Source organism: Mytilus californianus, unplaced genomic scaffold (assembly GCF_021869535.1).
Source record: "Mytilus californianus isolate M0D057914Y unplaced genomic scaffold, xbMytCali1.0.p SCAF_4, whole genome shotgun sequence".
In the NCBI taxonomy this organism is placed as follows: domain Eukaryota; kingdom Metazoa; phylum Mollusca; class Bivalvia; order Mytilida; family Mytilidae; genus Mytilus; species Mytilus californianus.
The window spans coordinates 23188211-23208780 of NW_026262690.1; the positions used below are offsets into that span (position 1 = coordinate 23188211).

Sequence of the window (20570 nt, forward strand, 5' to 3'; positions counted from 1 at the left end):
ACCATTTTAATAACCGATATTTCCTTCGAAAATCCGTTTAAAAATCAAATATCACAAAAAGTACTTCCATAACCTATCAATAATTTTAGCTTATTCTCTTCCTTTACTAATGCTCTTCTGACTTACAGTATCAATTTTAAATTCTACACTTTTTTAATTTCACCTAGCTACATCCTTAATTACAAGAAAAGAAAGTAGAATAGGGTGTTGTCAGATCCTTGTAAAACTAGAGGCTCTCAAGAGCCTGTGTCGCTCACCTGATTCTACTTTGGTTTTGGAAATCATGTAAAAATAGATTAAAATCATAACAGATACCCTAATTATGAGTGAGGCCAAATTTGGTTTAATATTGGTCCTGTAATTTAATAAAAAATCCTGGTGGCCATCTTGAACAGTAAATCGGCAACAAAGTAGCAACACTTAATCAGCACCTCATAAGAAACATTTATGCCATGTTTTGGTTTCATTCCATTCAGTGCACCTCTAGAAGAAGCATTTGTATGTATTTCCCATAGGGTCTTATGTTAAAGGAAGTCCCCCCATTGGCGGCCATCATGGATGAAGGATCAGCTTCAAAGTAACAAAACTTAGTCAGCACCTCATAAGGAACATTCATGCCATGTTTGTTTTCAATCCATTCAGTATGTGGTTCTCTAAAAGAAGTCATTTGTATGTATTGTCCATAGGGTCCTTTGTTAAACATTGCCCCCATCTGGCAGCCATCATGGATGAAGGATCAGCTTCAAAGTAACAACACTTGGTCAGCACCTCAAAAGGAACATGCATGCCATGTTTGGTTTCATTCCATTCAATGGTTCTCTAAAAGAAAACATTTGTACGTATTTCTCATAGGGTCCTATGTTTAACTAAGTCCTCCGCTGGCGGCCATCTTAGATTATGGATCTGCTTCATAGTAACAACATTTGGTCAGCACCTCATAAGGAACATTCATGCCATGTTTGGTTTCATTGCATTTAGTGGTTCTCTAAAAGAAGACATTTTTATGTATTTCCCATAGGGTCCTATGTTAAACTAAGTCCCCCGCTGGCTGCCATCTTGGATGATGGATCAGCTTCAAAGTAACAACACTTGGTCAGCACCTCATAAGGAACATTCTTGCCATGTTTGGTTTCATTCCATTCAGTGGTTCTCTAAAAGAAGACGTTTGTATGTATTTCCCATAGGGTCCTATGTTAAACTTAGTCCCCCGCTGGAGGCCATCTTGGATTATGGATCGGCTTCAAAGTAACAACACTCGGTTAGCACCTCATAAGGAACATTCATGCCATGTTTGGTTTCATTCCATTCAGTGGTTCTCTAAAAGAAGACATTTGTATGTATTTCTCATAGGGTCCCATGTTAAACTAAGTCCCCTGCAGGCGGCCATCTTGGATTATGGATCGGCTTCAAAGTAACAACACTCGGTCAGCACCTCATAAGGAACATTCATGCCATGTTGGTGTCATTCCATTCAGTGGTTCTCTAAAAGAAGACATTTGTATGTATTTCCCATAGGGTCCCATGTTAAACTAAGTCCCCCGCTGGCGGCCATCTTGGATTAAGGATCGGCTTCAAAGTAACAACACTCGGTCAGCACCTCATAAGGAACATTCATACTATGTTTGGTTTCATTCCATTCAGTAGTTCTCTAAAAGAAGACATTTGTATGTATTTCCCATAGGGTCCCATGTTAAACTAAGTCCCCCGCTGGCGGCCATCTTGGATTATGGATCGGCTTCAAAGTAACAACACTCGGTCAGCACGTCATAAGGAACATTCATGCCATGTTTGGTTTCATTCCATTCAGTGGTTCTCTAGAAGAAGTTCAAAATGTAAAAAGTTAACGCCGACGACGGACGACGCCGGACGATGACGGACGACGGACGCCAAGTGATGAGAAAAGCTCACTTGGCCCTCAGGTGAGCTAAAAAGGGTGGACACATATAATCTATATTTAAATCAGATTGGTCCTGAATCTCTCCTGATTGGACACTGACATCAGTATGCCATATTTACAGGGGGGGGGGGGGGGGGGGGGGGGTTATTTCATATATCATCAGATGACAGTCAGTAAAATACAACCTGTTGTAAAAAATAAATTTAAACAGAAATGTTTTGACAAAATAAACAAATAGTATATTATGAATAAAATGTAAACGTTTAATAAATATATAAGTTTCATTTATGGAATGCAATGTTAGTAAACAAAACCAGTAAAAATATACATGATATATAAACAGACAAATATAACAATTAACTCATTACAATGTATATAAACATATAATGTCATATCTGGATGGTGCAACTAAAACAAATAATTTAACAAGATCAGAATCATTTTGTAGCAAGAAAATATTATAACATTAAAATTAAATTTGTAAATGATTATAACATATAGATAAATATGAAACAGGTCATTTATTTATTGACTGTAAAAAACGTTTATAAAAAGGAATCCAGTTTCAACAGTCATAAGTAGCAACACAGTGGTTTTGATTTGATTTGATGCTAACCTTTGATTGTCAATTATTACATTCATTATTATGATGGCTGTAAAGTTATATATTTATAAATTTATATTAAACAACAAACATTATTTCAATAATTCCCATACTACATAAATATGAAAGAATTAAGGTTTTAGAGAACCAACATTTGAAATATGAACAAAGTCACTATCCTAGAAGTGGATACCTTGTGGGATGCAGGGTTATTTTTATTAAATAAGATAAAAAAATATTAACACTTTGTAGGATTCTAAGGTACTCTTGTTTGATCCACATGTTCCCTGTGTGGACAAGCTTTCATCAATATAAAAATAAGGAGATGCGGTATGATTGCCAATGAGACAACTATCCATCCACGTTCAAATAAAGTGGATATAAGCAATTATAGGCAACTGTATGGCCTTCAACAATGAGAAAAACCCATACCCTATAATTGGCTATAAAAAGCCCCAACATGAAAAATATGAAACAATTCAATTGAGAAAACTAACGGCCTAATTTTTAACAAAACAATTAACGTAAAACAAAGACATTTTGCGAGCCTAAACATGTTGATCAAATAAAAGTATCTTAGAATCCTACATTGTCTTTTTTTTTAAAAAGTTTTCCAATATAAAAGATTAAATCATAGAAACTGAATTAATACAAATAGTTTATACTGTATGGATACTAATAATAATTCCTACAACTTAACAATATCCTGTAAAGTGACTGTCTTCAGTTCTTCTAGTGTTTGATCAAGTGTTTGTTTTGTCTGTGGGAAACTTCTATTGGCTGACTTCATCATAAGCTGAACTTTGACCTGGTGCAAAATGTCTGTTGACCTTGTTATCAACATATCTGCAGCATGGTGTGACCCTGAACATTTTAAAGTTCTTTTTGAAAGCTTAATGAGACGATGATCCTGAAAAATAATTTAGTTTATAAAAACATTTCTGGCACAAATATTTCTTTTAGAAGACCTTGATGATCGATAGAACTATGCTTGTCTGATGTCATGTCTTATAAAGTTTTTGTTAACAAATTCAGGCATGTTTAATATGCATTTTTTTTTACTAAAAAAATCAAATTGCCAGGAAGGGATGGGAATTAAACAGTACTGCAAGGAAGAAATAAGCGAGAATTACATTTCTACCATTTTTTTCATGAATTAGTATGTTCCTAATTTCCTAATCAAATTCTTAATCATTTTAATCAATTTCCTTCGTATGTGATAATATTATGAAATTTTAATAAAATCAAATTGAATATTTACTGATAGATAACAAAATATCATGCTTCATAATAAATTTCTTCTTTCTTCTTGTACCATCACATAATGATGCATAAAGTAAAAAAAAATAACGAGTTATTCGTTCAGATTTGGTGTTTCAAACAGCTGTTGGTGTTGTCTTTAAGCTTATCGGTAAGATCTTTCAAATATTAAAGTGCTGAATAAATCAAACAGTATTTTACCTAATTACAGCACTATTTGACTTTCAAAGTCATATTTTTTTCATAATATCAATTAAATATCAGATTTTGGCACACTCTCATAGAATTTGTTTGCAATTTACACATACTTTTTCTATTCCCAGTTAAACGCAAACAGAACTATTGCGTTTGTCTTTTGTATTTTAAGCTAGGCTTATCTTTACAATCATGAAGTGTTCTATAATACTTAATAAGGGACAACAGGATTTGCCTAGAATATTGCACAACAGTACAACAGACCACATCAACCCCAAAACCCTGAATCCTCCAAAAATATAAACTACAATGAACAACATTGGTCCAGATAGCCTGGTCTGGTACAGGCACAAAATACAGGGTTTACACTCCATAATTAACAATTAAACCTCTTTTTTTGAAGGAAACCAGACCTTTCCATGGAAATACTATAAACAACCTCATAGAACTTGAAACTTACTGCAGTTTTACTAGCAATTCCAGGTAGTGAAAAAAAACAACATTTTTCTCCCCCTGAATTCCCATGGCAAAAAATAGACTGTACAAATTATACAAAAAGCCAGATAATACACGATTGCTGACAATACTTGGAGAATTTGGTCTTTTGATAGTCCCTGTTAATATTTTTCCCAAGTTTTTATTTAGACTTTGATAATGTATTAATTGAATACTACATAATTGTATCATCAAACCACAAATACACATGGCCTTTCAACTTTGATTCCAATACTTAAAATTTTATAATATTATTCTTATTAAGATAATGGCTTTGTATCCTATGAATTTTTAAACACCATGCTGTTTAACATATTTCCAATTCCTGTGTAATTAAGTAACCAGCAAATAAATCTGTAACTACAGAGATATATTGAACATACAACAGTTTAATATTATTTTAGTCCTCTGGCATCCCTCAATCTGATATCCAGGTCACAACCACTTTAGTTGACCAAATGCACAGTTAAATTCTTTGTGTGGAAAATATCTTAAAAAAATGGCAAGAAAAAGGTCTTACACAAGAACTAGACAAAGTGATGCCCCTGCACTCCACTCGTAGTAACTGTATTATAACAAAGTCAATGTAGGACTTTCTTTGAGATATTATTGTGTCTGGGAGACACAAATGATGCCCCCCAGATGCAAAAAGTGTTATTTTAAAATGCACAAAGTTGAGCATGGGAGCACATAGGTCTATAGTTCACTGTAGGAGGAGTTATCTGGAAACGCTATGCACCTCTTATGCAAGTATATACTCCAAAAATGACAAAGTTCAACTATCTCCCTAAAGAGTAAATATTAATAAAAATCAAAACCCTGACCACATGCACACCTTCAATATATGTACAAACAGCCAGCAAAGTGAAACTTCATAGCATTCAAATTGTAGGACGAGTTATCCGGAAACGCTATGCACCTCTTATGCAAGTAAATACTCCAAAAAATGACAAAGTTCAACTATCTCCCTAAAGAGCAAATATCAATAAAAATCAAAACCCTGACCAAATGCACACCTTCAATATATGTACAAACAACCAGCAAAGTGAAAACTTCCTAGCATTCCAACTGTAGGAGAAGTTATCTGGAATAACTATATACCCATTATGGACGGACGGATGGAAGGACGTATGGAAGGACGGAATGACAGACGGACGGACTGACAGTGGTAAAACAATATGCCCCCCAACTTTCAGTTGCTGGGGCATAAAAAATATTGCAAGGGCTTTTACAGAGAAAGTCGAAATTTAACAAAACTAAAAGATAAATCATCATTTTCTTAACAAACTGAGAAAATAGCCTAGGCAAGCAAATCATAGAATATGAGATCAGTTATCTATTCTGATATGAACCTTACCAGAAAACTGAACATTGGTGTTGAAAAACTATGCCTATATCTTGATTGAGAAAACTCACCGTAGGCAAGGACAAAAACTGTCTAATTCCTTTTCTATTTATCTAAGTGAATCTTAAACACATTAGCATGTCCAATGATTTTAAGAACAAACCTTTAGTTGTGACTGTAATAATTCTTGAAGTTGTTCTGAGTGATCATCTATGTCATCACCATCTTGTTCTATACAATCTATAGTCTCCTTTTCTACAAACTATATTCATACAGGCCTTTTTTTAAAATATCAAATTTTCAGCATACTGTCATCATACATTACCTTATCAAAATATTTTTAATATCAAAACATTCAATCATGTTTGAAAGGAATAGAGCCTTCAGGACTGTATATACCAAGCTGAAAATCAATTCAGTAAATAACCTTAGCTAATTCCTTGGCTTTTCAGTATGTTCTTGTTTATATGCAGATTACTAAAAATGTTTTTTTTCATAAACCTTTTGCTGAAAAGACATACTTTTCTCTAAATATTCTCATTAAGTCCAAGTACTGCATTTTATACTTAGTATCAGAAAATAACATAATGATATGTTTATAATTGAATCTGTAATATATGCAGACATAATATTACATAGCAAAGAAATTCTACTTTTCCTTTTTTAAATATAATTTGCCTTTCTTAACATTATGAAATAACCTTGAATGGTATAAGACATATGAAAATGCCCTTCAAAGATTATGAATTAGATATTCTTTTTATGTGTATTTTACCTCATCTGTCTGTGTTAATTTCTGTGGTATATGATCTCTCAGCTTGTACTTATCACATATATGTAATGTTTCATATGTAAGTTGCCTAATGTATAGCTGTGTGCTCACTATTGCCTGGAAGTATAAAGGAATCACATGGACATTCACCATTTATCAATACTTTTATCTACATATGAAAAGTTTTGTAATTGAGGAATTAAAGTATAAAAAGTTTAAGTACACAAGATAATATATGGTATAACTGATATATATAATGTTGCATATATCAAGTAAAACATTATCAAATTATATACAATCGTTTGAACTACATAAAAATATTTCTATGTAAGATGCAAGGAAGCAGATTCAACTAAAAAATGTATACACATGTATAAGGATTATATTCAGAAACATTTCTGCTTACAACATAGTCATATAATATAATGGATATAATACTAAGCTTTCATTGTGTATCATCTAATTGTAAAATAAATACTGGATAAACCCTTGCTATGCATCACCTCCTTTAAAAGTACTTTGATATATATACTTGATTTCATTTTCATTTTCTACAAAATGTTTTGCATTTGATATTTTTATGTGAACCAAAAACAATGAAAAATATAGAGCAGTTGGTAGTAAAAACATGTTTATAAAAGAATTTTTAAGGAAAATCAAGGGGGTTAATTTCATCTATATCTTCATGAAATACAGAAAATGTATGACTATCCACATTTCTTTGTATACATTCAAGTATTTTTGGTGGGATAGAATCTTCTAATATTATCATTGCCTACAGAACTCTAGTATTTTTGGTGGGGTAGAATATTCTAATATTATCTTGGCCTGCAGAACTGGAGTATTTTTAACAGGGTAAAATCTTCTAATATTACCATGAACTACACAATCAGGATTCTATTTCGTCAAAATTATCTCCCCATTAAACCACCTACTTTTTTCAATGGTGAAAATGGAAACCATTGTACATGTTGTAGGGATGAAGCACTGCCAAATTAGATCCACATAGGATCATTACAATCCTTACATGACAGTTGTATTTTAAACACAAATGTATCTTCTAGCTACATTTGTTTTGTATTAAGCGTTTTGACTGTCAGTCACTTGACTGTTTGACCCATATATTTCATTTCTTGGTACTGTGAATTTTTAATGTTATTATGTCAACATGTAGCCTCAATATATAAATATATATTTACATACTCGAGTATTTCTGGTGGGGTAAAATCTCCTAATATTATCCTGGCCTACATAACTGGAGTATTTTTGGCGCGATAGAATCTCCTAATATTATCATGGCCTACAAAACTGGAGTATTTTTGATGCGATAAAATCTCCTAATATTATCATGGCCTACAGAACTGGAGTATTTTTGGCAGGATAGAATCTTCTTATATTTTCATGGTCTACAGAACTGGAGTATTTTTGGAGGGATAGAATCTCCTAATATTATCCTGGCCTACATAACTGGAGTATTTTTGGCGCGATAGAATCTCCTAATATTATCATGGCCTACAAAACTGGAGTATTTTTGATGCGATAAAATCTCCTAATATTATCATGGCCTACAGAACTGGAGTATTTTTGGCAGGATAGAATCTTCTTATATTTTCATGGTCTACAGAACTGGAGTATTTTTGGAGGGATAGAATCTCCTAATATTATCATGACCTATACAGAACTTACATGTTTATCCATAGTTCTTTGTATTACTTGAGTATTTTTGGTGGGGTGTAACATCCTTATATTATCATGGGTCTACAGAACTTACATGTTAATCCACAGTTCTTTGTATACACTCGAGTATTTTTTGTGGGGTGTAACATCCTTATATTATCATGGGTCTACAGAACTTACATGTTAATCCACAGTTCTTTGTATACATTCAAGTATTTTTGGTGAGGTAGAATCTTCTAATATTATCATGGTCTACAGAACTTACATGTTTATCTACAGTTCTTTGTATACATTCAAGTATTTTTGATGGGATAGAATCTTCTAATATTATCATGGTCTACAGAACTTACATGTTTATCCACAGTTCTTTGTATACATTCAAGTATTTTTGGTGGGGTAGAATCGCCCAATGTTTTCTGTAAACTTTTAAATCGAAATTGATTGTCAAAGTAAAAGTCACATTTCCCCTGAAAAAAATAAAGAAAAATACAGGATATCACATGAAAATGTTTATGTTCATTCAAACAGAATAAAACAAAGTAAACAATATCAGAATCAATTTCCAGGCATCACACCCTATAGCCATATACAAAGAATGTAGAAATGTAAGAGGGTCTGGGTAGGGTTTACAGAATAGAGAATAATGGACAAAAAGTGCAGAATAAATGGCTAAAAAAGGTAGAGAGAAATAGGCAAAACAAATAAAGAATGAGAATAATGGAGTGCTGAAATATAAAGAAAAGAGGAAAATGGTCTAAAAATTAAAGAATAAAGAAATAAAGGACTCCCATCCAGACATGTATGCAATTCAAAGTTTTTCCTAAATTAAATCATTTAATTCAATATTTGACTGTTCTAATATTTTAATTGGTTTTGTGTTTATTGCTGTCTGTTCATCTAATTTAACATATTGGTATATTACCTTCAGACAATTCCTAAACAGGATGGCTTGAGTATTTGATTCTGGAGTTAACTTTTTCATTCTTTGAATGTTCAGCACATATTGAGCCAAGTAATCAGCTAAATCTTCCTAAAATGGATACTCAAACAGTGAAGGGTTGGTTAAGTATCATTCCAAATTCAATAAACAAGACATGTTTTTTGCTTAAAAGCAATAACCGATAATTTCTGATGCATCATAACCTAAAATATATCCTGGCATGTATTATATATAAAGAACAAAATTAAAAAATTTGAATTAAATAAGTTGTTTTTAATTTTCCACAAAGTTCATATAAAGATATATAAAAAAAACAACAACAAGTAAACAAATTGAATAACAGATTAACAAAGAAAGGAATGATATTTTATTAATATGTTTACCTGTGCTTTGGCCACTGTCTGAATGTTACTTTTTCCACTACTGTTAAGCTTTCTGCTATTATCCTCTAAACTCTCAATGATTATTTGGTACTGTAAATAAACAAAACTCCTTTCTATACTTATCAAAGTGGGAAATTTGAAAATTTCAAATTTAGCAAATTGGGATGTTTTCTGCATGTCTGGCATGATAATATTTGAATTAAAATAAAATGAATACAAAATCTGAAGGACAATGTATTCATGACACATATGAATGAACTGCAATACATGATCTTACAGGGAAAAAACCTTAAGAACTAGCAATTCCATCTAATCATCTCCAAATCTTCCTACTGGAAAACAAATAAAATGTCTCAGGTTAGGGGGAGGGTCGAGTGCTCACAAACATGTTTAATCCCGCCACATTCTTTATGTGCCTGTCCCAAGTCAGGAGCCTGTAGTTCAGTGGTTGTCGTTGGTTCATGTCTTTCATATTTGTTTTTCATTAATTGTTTTGTTATAAATTAGGCCGTTAGTTTTCTCAATTGAATTGTTTCACATTTTTCATGTCGCGGTCTTTTATAGCCGACTATACAGTATGGGTTTTTCTCATTGTTGAAGGTCGTACGGTTGCCTATAATTGCATACATCCACTTTATTTGAACTCTGGTGGATAGTTGTCTCATTGGCAATCATACCTCATCTCCTTATTTTCATATTAACGAAATATTTCCTAAATTACCTCATTCAACTGATCTTCCATCTTAACTTCGTTTCTGTGCATTGTAGAATGTACTTTGAGTAACATTTCCAAAGAGTCACCTCCCTTAGCTAACATCTTTTCTTCCTTTTCTAACTTTTCCAGCTGTCTATTTCTCAACCTTTCTAAACAAGATTCACAAACTCTAACATACAATGCAAGTTCTGGTTCCACAGAGGGACTCTAAAGGTATAATAAAACATACTTGATAATATCTTAAACTTCAGAAAGAAATTTTATAACCATATTCCATTTCTTTATTCATATAACATTTAGATAACATTTTGAATAATTTTATCACACAAAAGATAGTTGTGGAATCTATTTTTCTGATGATATATGGATGATATAAAGGCAATCTTTATTATACTTTTTCAAAGATCTGCAAAAACATTGTGTTCTTTCTAAGAGAAGTCATAAGGCTTGCTCTCTTTGACTTCACAATAGCGAAAACAGAGTGAAGCAAGAAATTTGGACATCATAAATGAATTTAAACCAATGAAGAACTAAGATTAAGAAAATCACACATTGATTTTCAAAAGTTAGATAACAGGTAGAGGAAAGTATAAATAGGCTAAGAATAAGAGAAATATATCTATGGAATCTTCTATTCAACATGGGTGTCATTTGTGAAGCAGGAACAGTTTCCATTTACCCTTGTTTTTGTTAGGGTTAATGTTGCTAGATCTGTTTTCTAGGGTTTGCGGGCTGTCATTTTTATTTTTGACATTGTCTGTTTTTCTTTGACTTTTGGTTGCCCCCTTGGTATTTTTCAAACATGAACTTCTGCTATACCATTCATCAGTTAATAGATAACTGCATGAATAAAAGTTTTCTTATCAATGAACAACAAATACCTGTTTTGCAAAAACAAATATAATTTATAATAGTAAAATGGAGTAGAAATGGCAATTTAGTCTCCACACCATTTACCCCTGTTGACTGTCTTTATCATTGCAATATTACTTACCCCTATAACTTTAATGACAGCCAGTCTAGGTTCTTTAGTGTCCTCATCATCAGGTAGATATAATATGACATCTTTGAAAGAACAAGATTTACAGACAGCCCTCCCACATAATTTACAGTTATGTTTACTGCGAACCAAGTTAAATTTCTGTTGACATTTTTGGCATTGATTTGCCATGTTTTCTTGCTTGAAAAAGAAATCATCATGTTGTATTAAAATCAGAAATTAATTAAACAGTTTTAATGAAATAAACATATGAAAGACTAAACATTACTTAAATTGAAAAGTTTATTGTTTTTTGGGGGTAGCAATTTTTCATTACAACATAATGCTTATCTCAAAGAAGGTACAAGTTGGGGTTTAAATGGCATTGAATCACATTTTCTTAAATTAACAGAAACAAATATTGAATTTATTCAATTAAAAAAAAATGTTTTTGTTTTAAATTTTAATCCTTGATTTATGATTACCGGTAATGACATTTAATTCAGTAACATGGCAAACTTACACAAAGACTTGACAATTTGTTGCACAGATACAGAGTAATAATATAGGGCATAAACTAGGTTAGAAAATAAAAGTCTTATACAAATGTTAAATTTTTATTTTCAAAGAATTACAAAGTTTTATAAATCCTCAAATGTAACTTCTCCTTACAGAATTGTGAAACAAATATGGATTAGATGCTCATGAGACTAAAAACAAACAAATATGGTGGAAAAAAACCGATGCAAAAGTCTTTATCTTAATTTTTTTTTCAAAAGTCTCAAACAACTGTCAGCAATTGCATGATTAATTACCACTGTTTTCATAAACTACTGTGTATACAACTTTTTTTTTATTTAATTGTATTTTTGTGGATATTTGATTTTGTGGTTTTGCCAAAGTCTGTGTACAAGAATACAGAACATTTGTACTTTGTTGAACATTTGAATTCATGGTTAACAGGACGTTAAGCAACCAACAATCAATCAATCATGGTTAACATATATCCACGAAATCCATGTAAATTGGTATCCCAAGAATAATAATGAATCCAAAGTATAAAAATTTGTAAGACTCTTGTTAAACAATCATCATTTTTTATCAAATATCTTATCAACACTTTCTTAAAACACTGACATAATTAAATATAAGTTTACAGTATAACTCCCTTTACTCTCTTAAGATTGCAATGTCCTTCAGGTATACATCTATACCTACCAACCAAAAAGTAGATTTTTGCCAAGCTGGTGTTGATACAATATTAGTCATTTCATGTATAGTTCTTTTCATTTCTGATGTACCTATACTCTCTTTGAAGCCATTTAGCAATCGTCTTACTTCTTTTTCTAAATCCAACCTGCAATATCAACTGATTTTCAGTACTTTTTTTCAATGGACAAATTTGGCTATCAAAATATAGGAAGTCAGAAAATTCAATCTTTTTGTTGGTAAGGTACTAGAAAAAAACATGACAATATAGTATGAGGGCTCAATTTTGTGCATTTTGATTCTGACTTTGATTCCGTCCTTATGTATTTTCTTGTCATGAAAAAGGTTTAATTTGTAAAGGCAAGACTTCTAAATGCAAACTTTAACAATTACCTATTATTTTGAATATCAAAGGGTAAAGCTCACAGTAATCTTGCTTCTGACCACACAAAAAAGACAAAAGCAGTATTCACTGAATTAAAATTCTACTCCTTCAAACTGAACATATTTTTTCAATTTATCAGCTGCTTTGGTTACAAATTGGTATTTTTCTTGTGCAGAATTTCACGATTTAACACATATAGCTTTAAGAATTCATCAAATTTGGGGGGGCCTTGGTGGCCGGGTGTTCTAAGTAGTATCTAACTTATCATTAGCCTGTCAATACTGAGGTTGTGAGTTCGAATGGCAGGTGCGCTCGACTTCAATCTATAATGACTAGAATTGTCAGTTTTCCTACTGAAGGTCATGGTTCTCTTCTGGCACTCTGGCTTCCTCCACCGGTAAAAACTGACCACAACGAAAAAGCACAATAGTGCTGAAAGTGGCATTAAACACCAATCAATCAATCAATCAATCAGTCAATCATGAAATTTAAGTACTGGAAAGTTACCCAGCATTTACAATACACAATTATGATTAATTGATTTTATACCTTTGACTTTTCAAACTTTTGGTGATAAGAATACATTGCGAAGGTAATTCCAGAAACATTTATCAGAAATCATTTCATACATTTTCTATCACTTGATTGTACAGTTTATCAGTGCTAGTCCATAAGGGTACCATCTGCCCTGAAGCCAGTTTTCGCAGGTATGAGTAAAATGATACATTTTGTTTTCAAATTTCCAGTTCATTGAATTAAATATTTGTGCTTAAAATGAGGTTTCAACACTAACAGGCAAATTACTAATAACAATAAGCTCATCTCCATGAAGTGTCATAATATTTTGGTACAAAACACAGGCTTTTTTTGTTTTTAATGCAATCAATTATTCAACTTTCCAACTTTAGACTTCAAGCAAAAATTAGTTGTTTTGTAGAAACAAGTGTCTTACACACAAAATGTGTTTCTGTATTTATTTCATTAAAAACTTTATTTCATTTCTAATGAAATTAATAAAACACATTGTAACATATATATTCACAAAATAGCTCTCATACCTCTCCATGATTCAAACACATGTACAATAAGAATCAAAGAAAATAAGACATAAATCTCAAAAAATCTAGGTTAATCTTTACCTATTTCTCCATGTCCCTCGTACATTTCCATTCTCTAACACAATTGCGTTTTCTTGTGCCCGTCTCCTCAAGGCAAAAAAATATTCTGTCAACCTTCTCTTTTGTCCATCCAAGTTTTTACCTTCATCAAAACATTTCTTACATACCTAATTCAAGAAATCAGAATAATTTATATTGCATAAGATTCTTATAAATACCAACCAAAGCACAAAATAACAGGTAAGTACTAACAAATGTATCCCCGGAAAAACTATGTAAGCTGAACATATGATAAAACATTATAATGATTTATATTGTATTTGGCTTAAGTTCACATGATATTACTATACACTGCAAAAAAACATTAAATTAAAACAGAAGCATAATTTGACCACTAACAAACTATATATCCTGATTGAACAAAAAAGAGAAGCAATCAAAGTTTTAAGTGACTCTAGTTTTGAGGGTTTCAAAAAGTTTTAAATTGTATAAACATGTGACATGTCCGCTGACTTAGGTTTCTGTTAATATATAAAAGCATGAGAATCACAAAATACCAGTTAAAGTTTACTCTGAAACCTCTTTCTCAGAAATTTCCCTTACAGACTAAATGATTTTCCTCTGCATTTTCATATTATTAAGATAATATTTATCTTTTCTATATTTTTTATTAATGAGACTTGTCTATAAAAACTCCACTCCCTTTATTGCAGTTCTTTGGATATAACATCTATCTGCACTTTTATTCTTTTTGTGTCATATGGTTTTTGATAACTGCAAAGATTACAAATAACACAAATTACTTTAAATGCCTTGCCCTCTGGGTCTGGGTGCGCCAATTTATTCAGCCTTCTCTGGTAATTCACGCATTCTTTACAGAATATTTCACCGCATCTGAAAAAAAATTCATTCTTGCTAAAATAAATTATCTTTTTCAAGAATATCTTTTCAGCTTTATATAACATGTATAATACCAAATAACCTTAATAATGAAAAATAGGTTAAAAAGTGGTTTTTAATAATAGATCAGCATGTTATCATAGTTTCTGCTATAGTATAAATATTCTCATAGCAGCTTTGATGTTTGAATTTATGAGCTACCACAATACTGCAATATTTTTGAGTAAACATGTTATACATGTAGTTTCTAAGGTAATATATAAAGATGTTTTAACTGTAATGAACAAATGTTATTAATCTTAATAAAAAAAACAAGCAATCAAAATAGGTTAAGCTTTTGTTTACCACTTTATAGTTTCTATTATTTTTATACATTTGTAAGTGACAGTCTTCAGTGATTAATATTGACAAAGGAGCCTGAGGGGACAAAACTTTTTGGGAAACATAAATTACTGAAGATTTAATATGAAAATGAAAGAGGACATCGACTAGTTTCTAGACAGAAAGACTATAGAAAAGGTTTTTTTTTTTTTATCACTTTCAGAGTTTGTCCCCCACCCCCACTTTTCAGTCGACTCCTATGCCACTGATTCAGAAGTTATGACATTTCGGTCTAAATTTGTAAATTAGCACTGCAAATAAAATATTTTGGATATTTTTCTGACTCTTTGTGCTCTCCAAAAATGCATTCCTGAAATAAAACTCTTCCTGTAGTGCTCTGCCTATCTTCCTGTAGAGCTCTGCCTATCTTCCTGTAGTGCTCTGCCTATCTTCCTGTAGTGATCTGCCTATCTTCCTGTAGTGCTCTGCCTATCTTCCTGTAGTGATCTGTCTATCTTCCTGTAGTGCTTTGTTTAATATTTCAAAATTTACCTTCTACAATGATGTATTCTTTCTATCAGGGAAAACTTTTTCATGCATTGTTTGTTCCTACAGTTAGTAATTCCATCTTGGATTTTCCAATGTTGTCTTGTAATCTCTAAAATAATGTAAATTAAACACAATTTACTCACAAACTTTACATACAAGTCTAAATGATGGTATTCAGTGAATACATTCAAGTTGTTGTATTCAAAAATGGCTGGCAACCGGTAATTGCAAAATTTTTCTACAACAATGAAGAACTAAAAATTGTCGATTCGTACATATATCTTGGTATGCTGATACACACTAATGGAAATTTTTTTACAAACACAGAAGTGATTAGCCTTGCAAGGTTCATGATATTTGGCAGGTCTGAATAATTCTATAAATGGTTTATACTTGACGAAGAAAAATAAATGTGACTTGTTCGATAGTATGGTTGCATCTGTGATAAATAATGCTTAGGAAATTTGGGGTTTTCATCGTGGAAATGATGTTGAAATTATCCATAACTGTTTTTGTCCATCTATTTTGAACCGGGGTAAAAGTATGCCAAACAGTTTTTTGTATGGCGAGTTAGAGCGTTTGCCAATGTATGTAATTAGAAAACAAAACATTATAAAATACTGGTTAAATATTGTAACCACTTATTGTTACTCAGAGATGCAAATAATGGAAAAAACAATTGGGTTTCTAATGTTCCTGACCTGTTGTTTAGTATTGATTTAAACTATGTATGGTATCAGCAGTCTGATATAAACATATCATTAGATGTTATAAAAACTAGGATAAAAGATCAATATATTCAAAGCTGGTTTACATCTATACAGAATTGTGAGAAACTTACTATGTACAGTAATTTGAAATTAGATTTTTGCTTTGAAGATTACATAGATTATAATTATAACTCTCATTTTTTCACAAAGCTACGTAGTGGTACTTTGAAGTTAAATGTTGAGGTTGGGCGGTATACAAATATACCAAGAGAAAACAGATTATGTACTTCTTGTAATATGAAAAGTGTTGAAGATGAGTACCATTTTACTTTAGTGTGTCCTGTGTATAGATTTGTACTTGTTGTAATATCAAAAGTGTTGAAGATGAGTACCATTTTACTTTTGTGTGTCCTGTGTATAGATTTGTAAGGCTGCAGTTTTTTCCAAAGTACTATTGTTCGTGGCCAAATATGACAAAACTAAAGTATTTGTATCAAACAAAATCTAGATCATTTGTTGGAAAATTGTCTAATTATTTGAAATCTGCTTGGCAGATTAGATCACATCTGCTTAGTTGATTGTTTGTCTATTATATTATCTTAGAATATTGTTCTCTGCTGTTTATTGTGTGTCACAATGTAAATATGTTTGTGTTGCTATAGCATGTAACTACTGCTTTGCAAATAAAGAATTCATTCATTCATTCAATCACAGTGAATGATTCCTAATTATGCAAATCATATTAAGAATAATTTACAGTATACTGTATATAGCATTAAAATATGTGTGGGCATCATATAAAGTTACCCTTACTAGTATTTGCAACAATTGATTGATTGGTTAGTGCTACCAAATATTTAGATTTAGTATTGGAAAATCAATTGAAATGCAAAATAATATACTAATACATATAAATGTTCATGATCATAAATAATGCCAAGCAATGCAATGTACAGCAGATTCCATTTTATCACAGAATTGACATCATTGAGTTTAGCTTTTTGCAACTGGTTTTTACAGTTTGTTCTTTACTTATATTGTGCTGCTACAACACTGTCCTGGGTTAGGGGAGGATTGAGTGCTCACAAACATGTTTAACCCCACCACTTACTTAATGTGCCTGTCCCAAGTCAGGAACCTGTAATTCAGTGGTTGTCATTCATTCTTGTCTGTCATATTTGTTTTTCATATATTGTATTGTTATAAATTAAGCCGTTAGTTTTGTCGTTTGAATTGTTTCACATTTTTCATGTCGGGGCCTCCTATAGCTGACTATAAGGTATGGGTTTTCTCATTGTTGAAGGCTGTACAGTGATCTATAAATGACTATTTTGAGTTATTTTGAACTTTGGTGAATAGTTGTCTCATTGACAATCATACCACATCTCCTTATAAATAGGTCCTATCATGGATATAACAAAAAGAATCATTACTGATTTGGCAGTTTTGTTGTTTAAGGTCAGGCTGGCTGTTTGATACTGGTCATTTTCATTTTTGTATAATGATGTGTGACCATTACCTAAATATGTGATAACTCTTAGGTACATTTAAAATGTGCAACTGCTGATATTCACAATTTTACATAATGTCTTTTCTTAATAACAGTTTCAGATAGGAAACTATTTTTTTATGATTTGGTTTGTCTAGTTAAACAAATGTGAACATTAGTACTACAATGATAATTCACAATGGTTATATGTTGGACCTAACACTGATCCAGAAATATGAATGTGCACATGTGTATGTGTGTTTTTTTACATTGTACATGTATTTGTGGCTTGTCAATTAATAAATATTGCATTGAAAACTGATCAAATTAAAAAATAAAAAAAAAGAAGGAATAGATATCAAAATTTTATATATGTTTTGTATTTTAAAATTACTTATACTTTTTAACAAATTCTACATACCTGTGTTAATATCAAATTCAGAGGCAGTTTGTTCTGCTGTGCTGGCAATTTCAACTTGTCTAGTCCATAACAATTGTCCTTGTTGTTGAGAATTGTATTGTTGTGCCATTATGTGTTTTCTGTATTACAATGTCATTATTGTGTAACTAAATTTTTCTGAAGCAAAGAATATGAGGTTTTTTAGAACTTTTCTTTAGTCATGTTAGTAAGTCTATTGATTATAAAAACACTACATGTAGTTACGTTTTCATCTTCGCTAGCCAATGATTACGATCCAATCTAAAGAGGAGGGGACTGGATCATAATTCTTGGCTGGTGAAGATGGTCGAACATGTTTTTTTGGTGAATTACCAAGATTAAACATGGTGTTTGAAACCAATCTGATTAAAGTACAGATCCTGAGACTTGAGAACATGCTTTGTTTACCTGACAACACTCTCCTTGAGTACATGCTTTGTTTACCTGACAACACTCTCCTTGAGTACATGCTTTGTTTACCTGACAACACTCTCCTTGAGTACATGCTTTGTTTACCTGACAACACTCTCCTTGAGTACATGCTTTGTTTACCTGACAACACTCTCCTTGAGTACATGCTTTGTTTACCTGACAACACTCTCCTTGAGAACATGCTTTGTTTACCTGACAACACTCTCCTTGAGTACATGCTTTGTTTACCTGACAACACTCTCCTTGAGTACATGCTTTGCTTACCTAACAACACTCTCCTTGAGTACATGCTTTGCTTACCTGACAACACTCTCCTTGAGTACATGCTTTGTTTGCCTGACAACACTCTCTTCTACTTTCTGTTTTGATAATTATTACATCAGCCAATGAAATTCCTGCCTTCAAATTTTTGAAGTAGTGTACATGTATTATTACAACTAAAACAGACAATCCTGGAATGTCTTTAAAACAGAAAGAAAAATGAAGCAGTGTCAGATCACAAGAAAAGAATTGTGGACAAAGGATCTGTATTCTAATCAGATTGTGTGTGAAATACATTTATGACAACAATAATACTATGTGTGTACATGTAGCTTATGGAGTAATTCTGTATAAAAATAAGTCACAAATAAAAACTGCATGCCAAAGACCATCAACCTGATTAATTTTTTGGTATTTAAAATCCCCTAAAATGTTATGGTTCGTCACATATATATCTAGTGGGTGCTAGGGTTAACCTGTAGACATTTTACTTTTTTTTTTGCCAAGTATTTTTCACATATATGGCTTTACAAGTAATTTTTAAGTGCCCACTAATATTTTTTCTGTAAATATATCTACAATAATAGTTACAAATAGTATAAATATACCATTGAACAATTGTTTTCAAAGAATTAAAACAGTTATAAACGAAAATATTAGAACCGAACCTAAACATGCTAAACTAAGAAAAAGAAAACTAACCAAATTTTTTTTAAAAGTTTGGAAAGATGTTAATGAACTTTCCCATAGGTAATAATTGAAGTGAACTGTATTGATTGACATGGACAATGGATGCATATGTATCTGACAAAAACAGGAATCTGAGGATATTTTATAATTTAAACTGTGGAACTGAATTGACCCATATCAAGTGAAACTTAACTGTTAGTTGACTTTTTAATTTTCTGGAACATAAAATGCATTTGAATTAAATATATCTAGGTCATGCTATGCCTTAAAAAAATCAGATGCAGAGGTTTGTCTGCACTCAATCTCAGAATAAATTTTGTGGTGTAAACACTGCCATTTTAGCCTGAAGGTCCAGGTGAAACTTAGATATGTATGTCCAACTACTGTAATGTAGAGAAATCTTAATTGTAAATTACTATATGGGTATGTCTATTATTCCTGATACAATGTAGCGTGACTAACAAATATCTGATGTTGGTCACATTTTTTTGTTTACATTTTCGGTGACATTAAGTACGAAGTCAAACACGGTGATGTACTGAATATATTTTTCCGGAATACATACATACATGAAAAAATATTCAGTCAAAAAACAGCAAAGCTGTACCGAGAGGAACATATTATATGTGTTTAAGCTGGAACATAATATACTGTTAATAACACACTATTCCCAGGTTTAAGCAACACAAAAATCAACCAAAATTGGTTGTCTAGATGATCTATATACGAGAGTCTGGATGGGGTTTACAGAATAGAGACCAATATTACCGACAAATGGTCTAATGTAATAAGAAATAGAGAAAAA

The 20570-nt window shown here is 31.7% G+C and overlaps 1 protein-coding gene across 3 annotated transcripts; it reads right to left on the reverse strand.

Annotated features, from left to right (window-relative positions):
* Positions 1–2022: 2022 nt before the first annotated feature.
* On the reverse strand, positions 2023–20268 carry LOC127737720 (uncharacterized). 3 transcript variants are annotated; one of them, XM_052248578.1, is made up of 14 exons: positions 20182–20268; positions 18365–18520; positions 15748–15853; positions 14778–14868; positions 13996–14141; positions 12481–12619; positions 11278–11463; positions 10290–10490; positions 9569–9658; positions 9168–9275; positions 8596–8712; positions 6572–6685; positions 5960–6058; positions 2023–3411 (listed from the first exon to the last, which is right to left on the reverse strand). In XM_052248578.1, the coding sequence occupies exons 2-14, from the start codon at positions 18471–18473 to the stop codon at positions 3190–3192; spliced, it is 1728 nt and encodes a 575-aa protein (XP_052104538.1). In that variant the 5' UTR covers positions 18474–18520; positions 20182–20268; the 3' UTR covers positions 2023–3189. The 3 variants fall into 3 exon arrangements, 2 of the variants coding, with proteins under 2 accessions (XP_052104538.1, XP_052104539.1); XM_052248579.1 differs by having other exon boundaries at positions 20228–20265; XR_007999786.1 differs by having other exon boundaries at positions 3264–3411; positions 5868–6058.
* Positions 20269–20570: the final 302 nt, after the last annotated feature.

What these genes read in the sequence shown, in the direction of transcription:
- LOC127737720 (XM_052248578.1), bottom strand. Translation starts at nt 18,473, where the DNA reads ATGGCACAACAATACAATTCTCAACAACAAGGACAATTGTTATGGACT. An exon ending in CAGAGGGCAAGGCATTTAAA is followed by an intron (nt 14,142 to 14,777) that starts GTAATTTGTGTT and finishes TTCTTGAATTAG; the next exon opens with GTATGTAAGAAATGTTTTGA. An exon ending in CGAGGGACATGGAGAAATAG is followed by an intron (nt 12,620 to 13,995) that starts GTAAAGATTAAC and finishes TTGATATTGCAG; the next exon opens with GTTGGATTTAGAAAAAGAAG.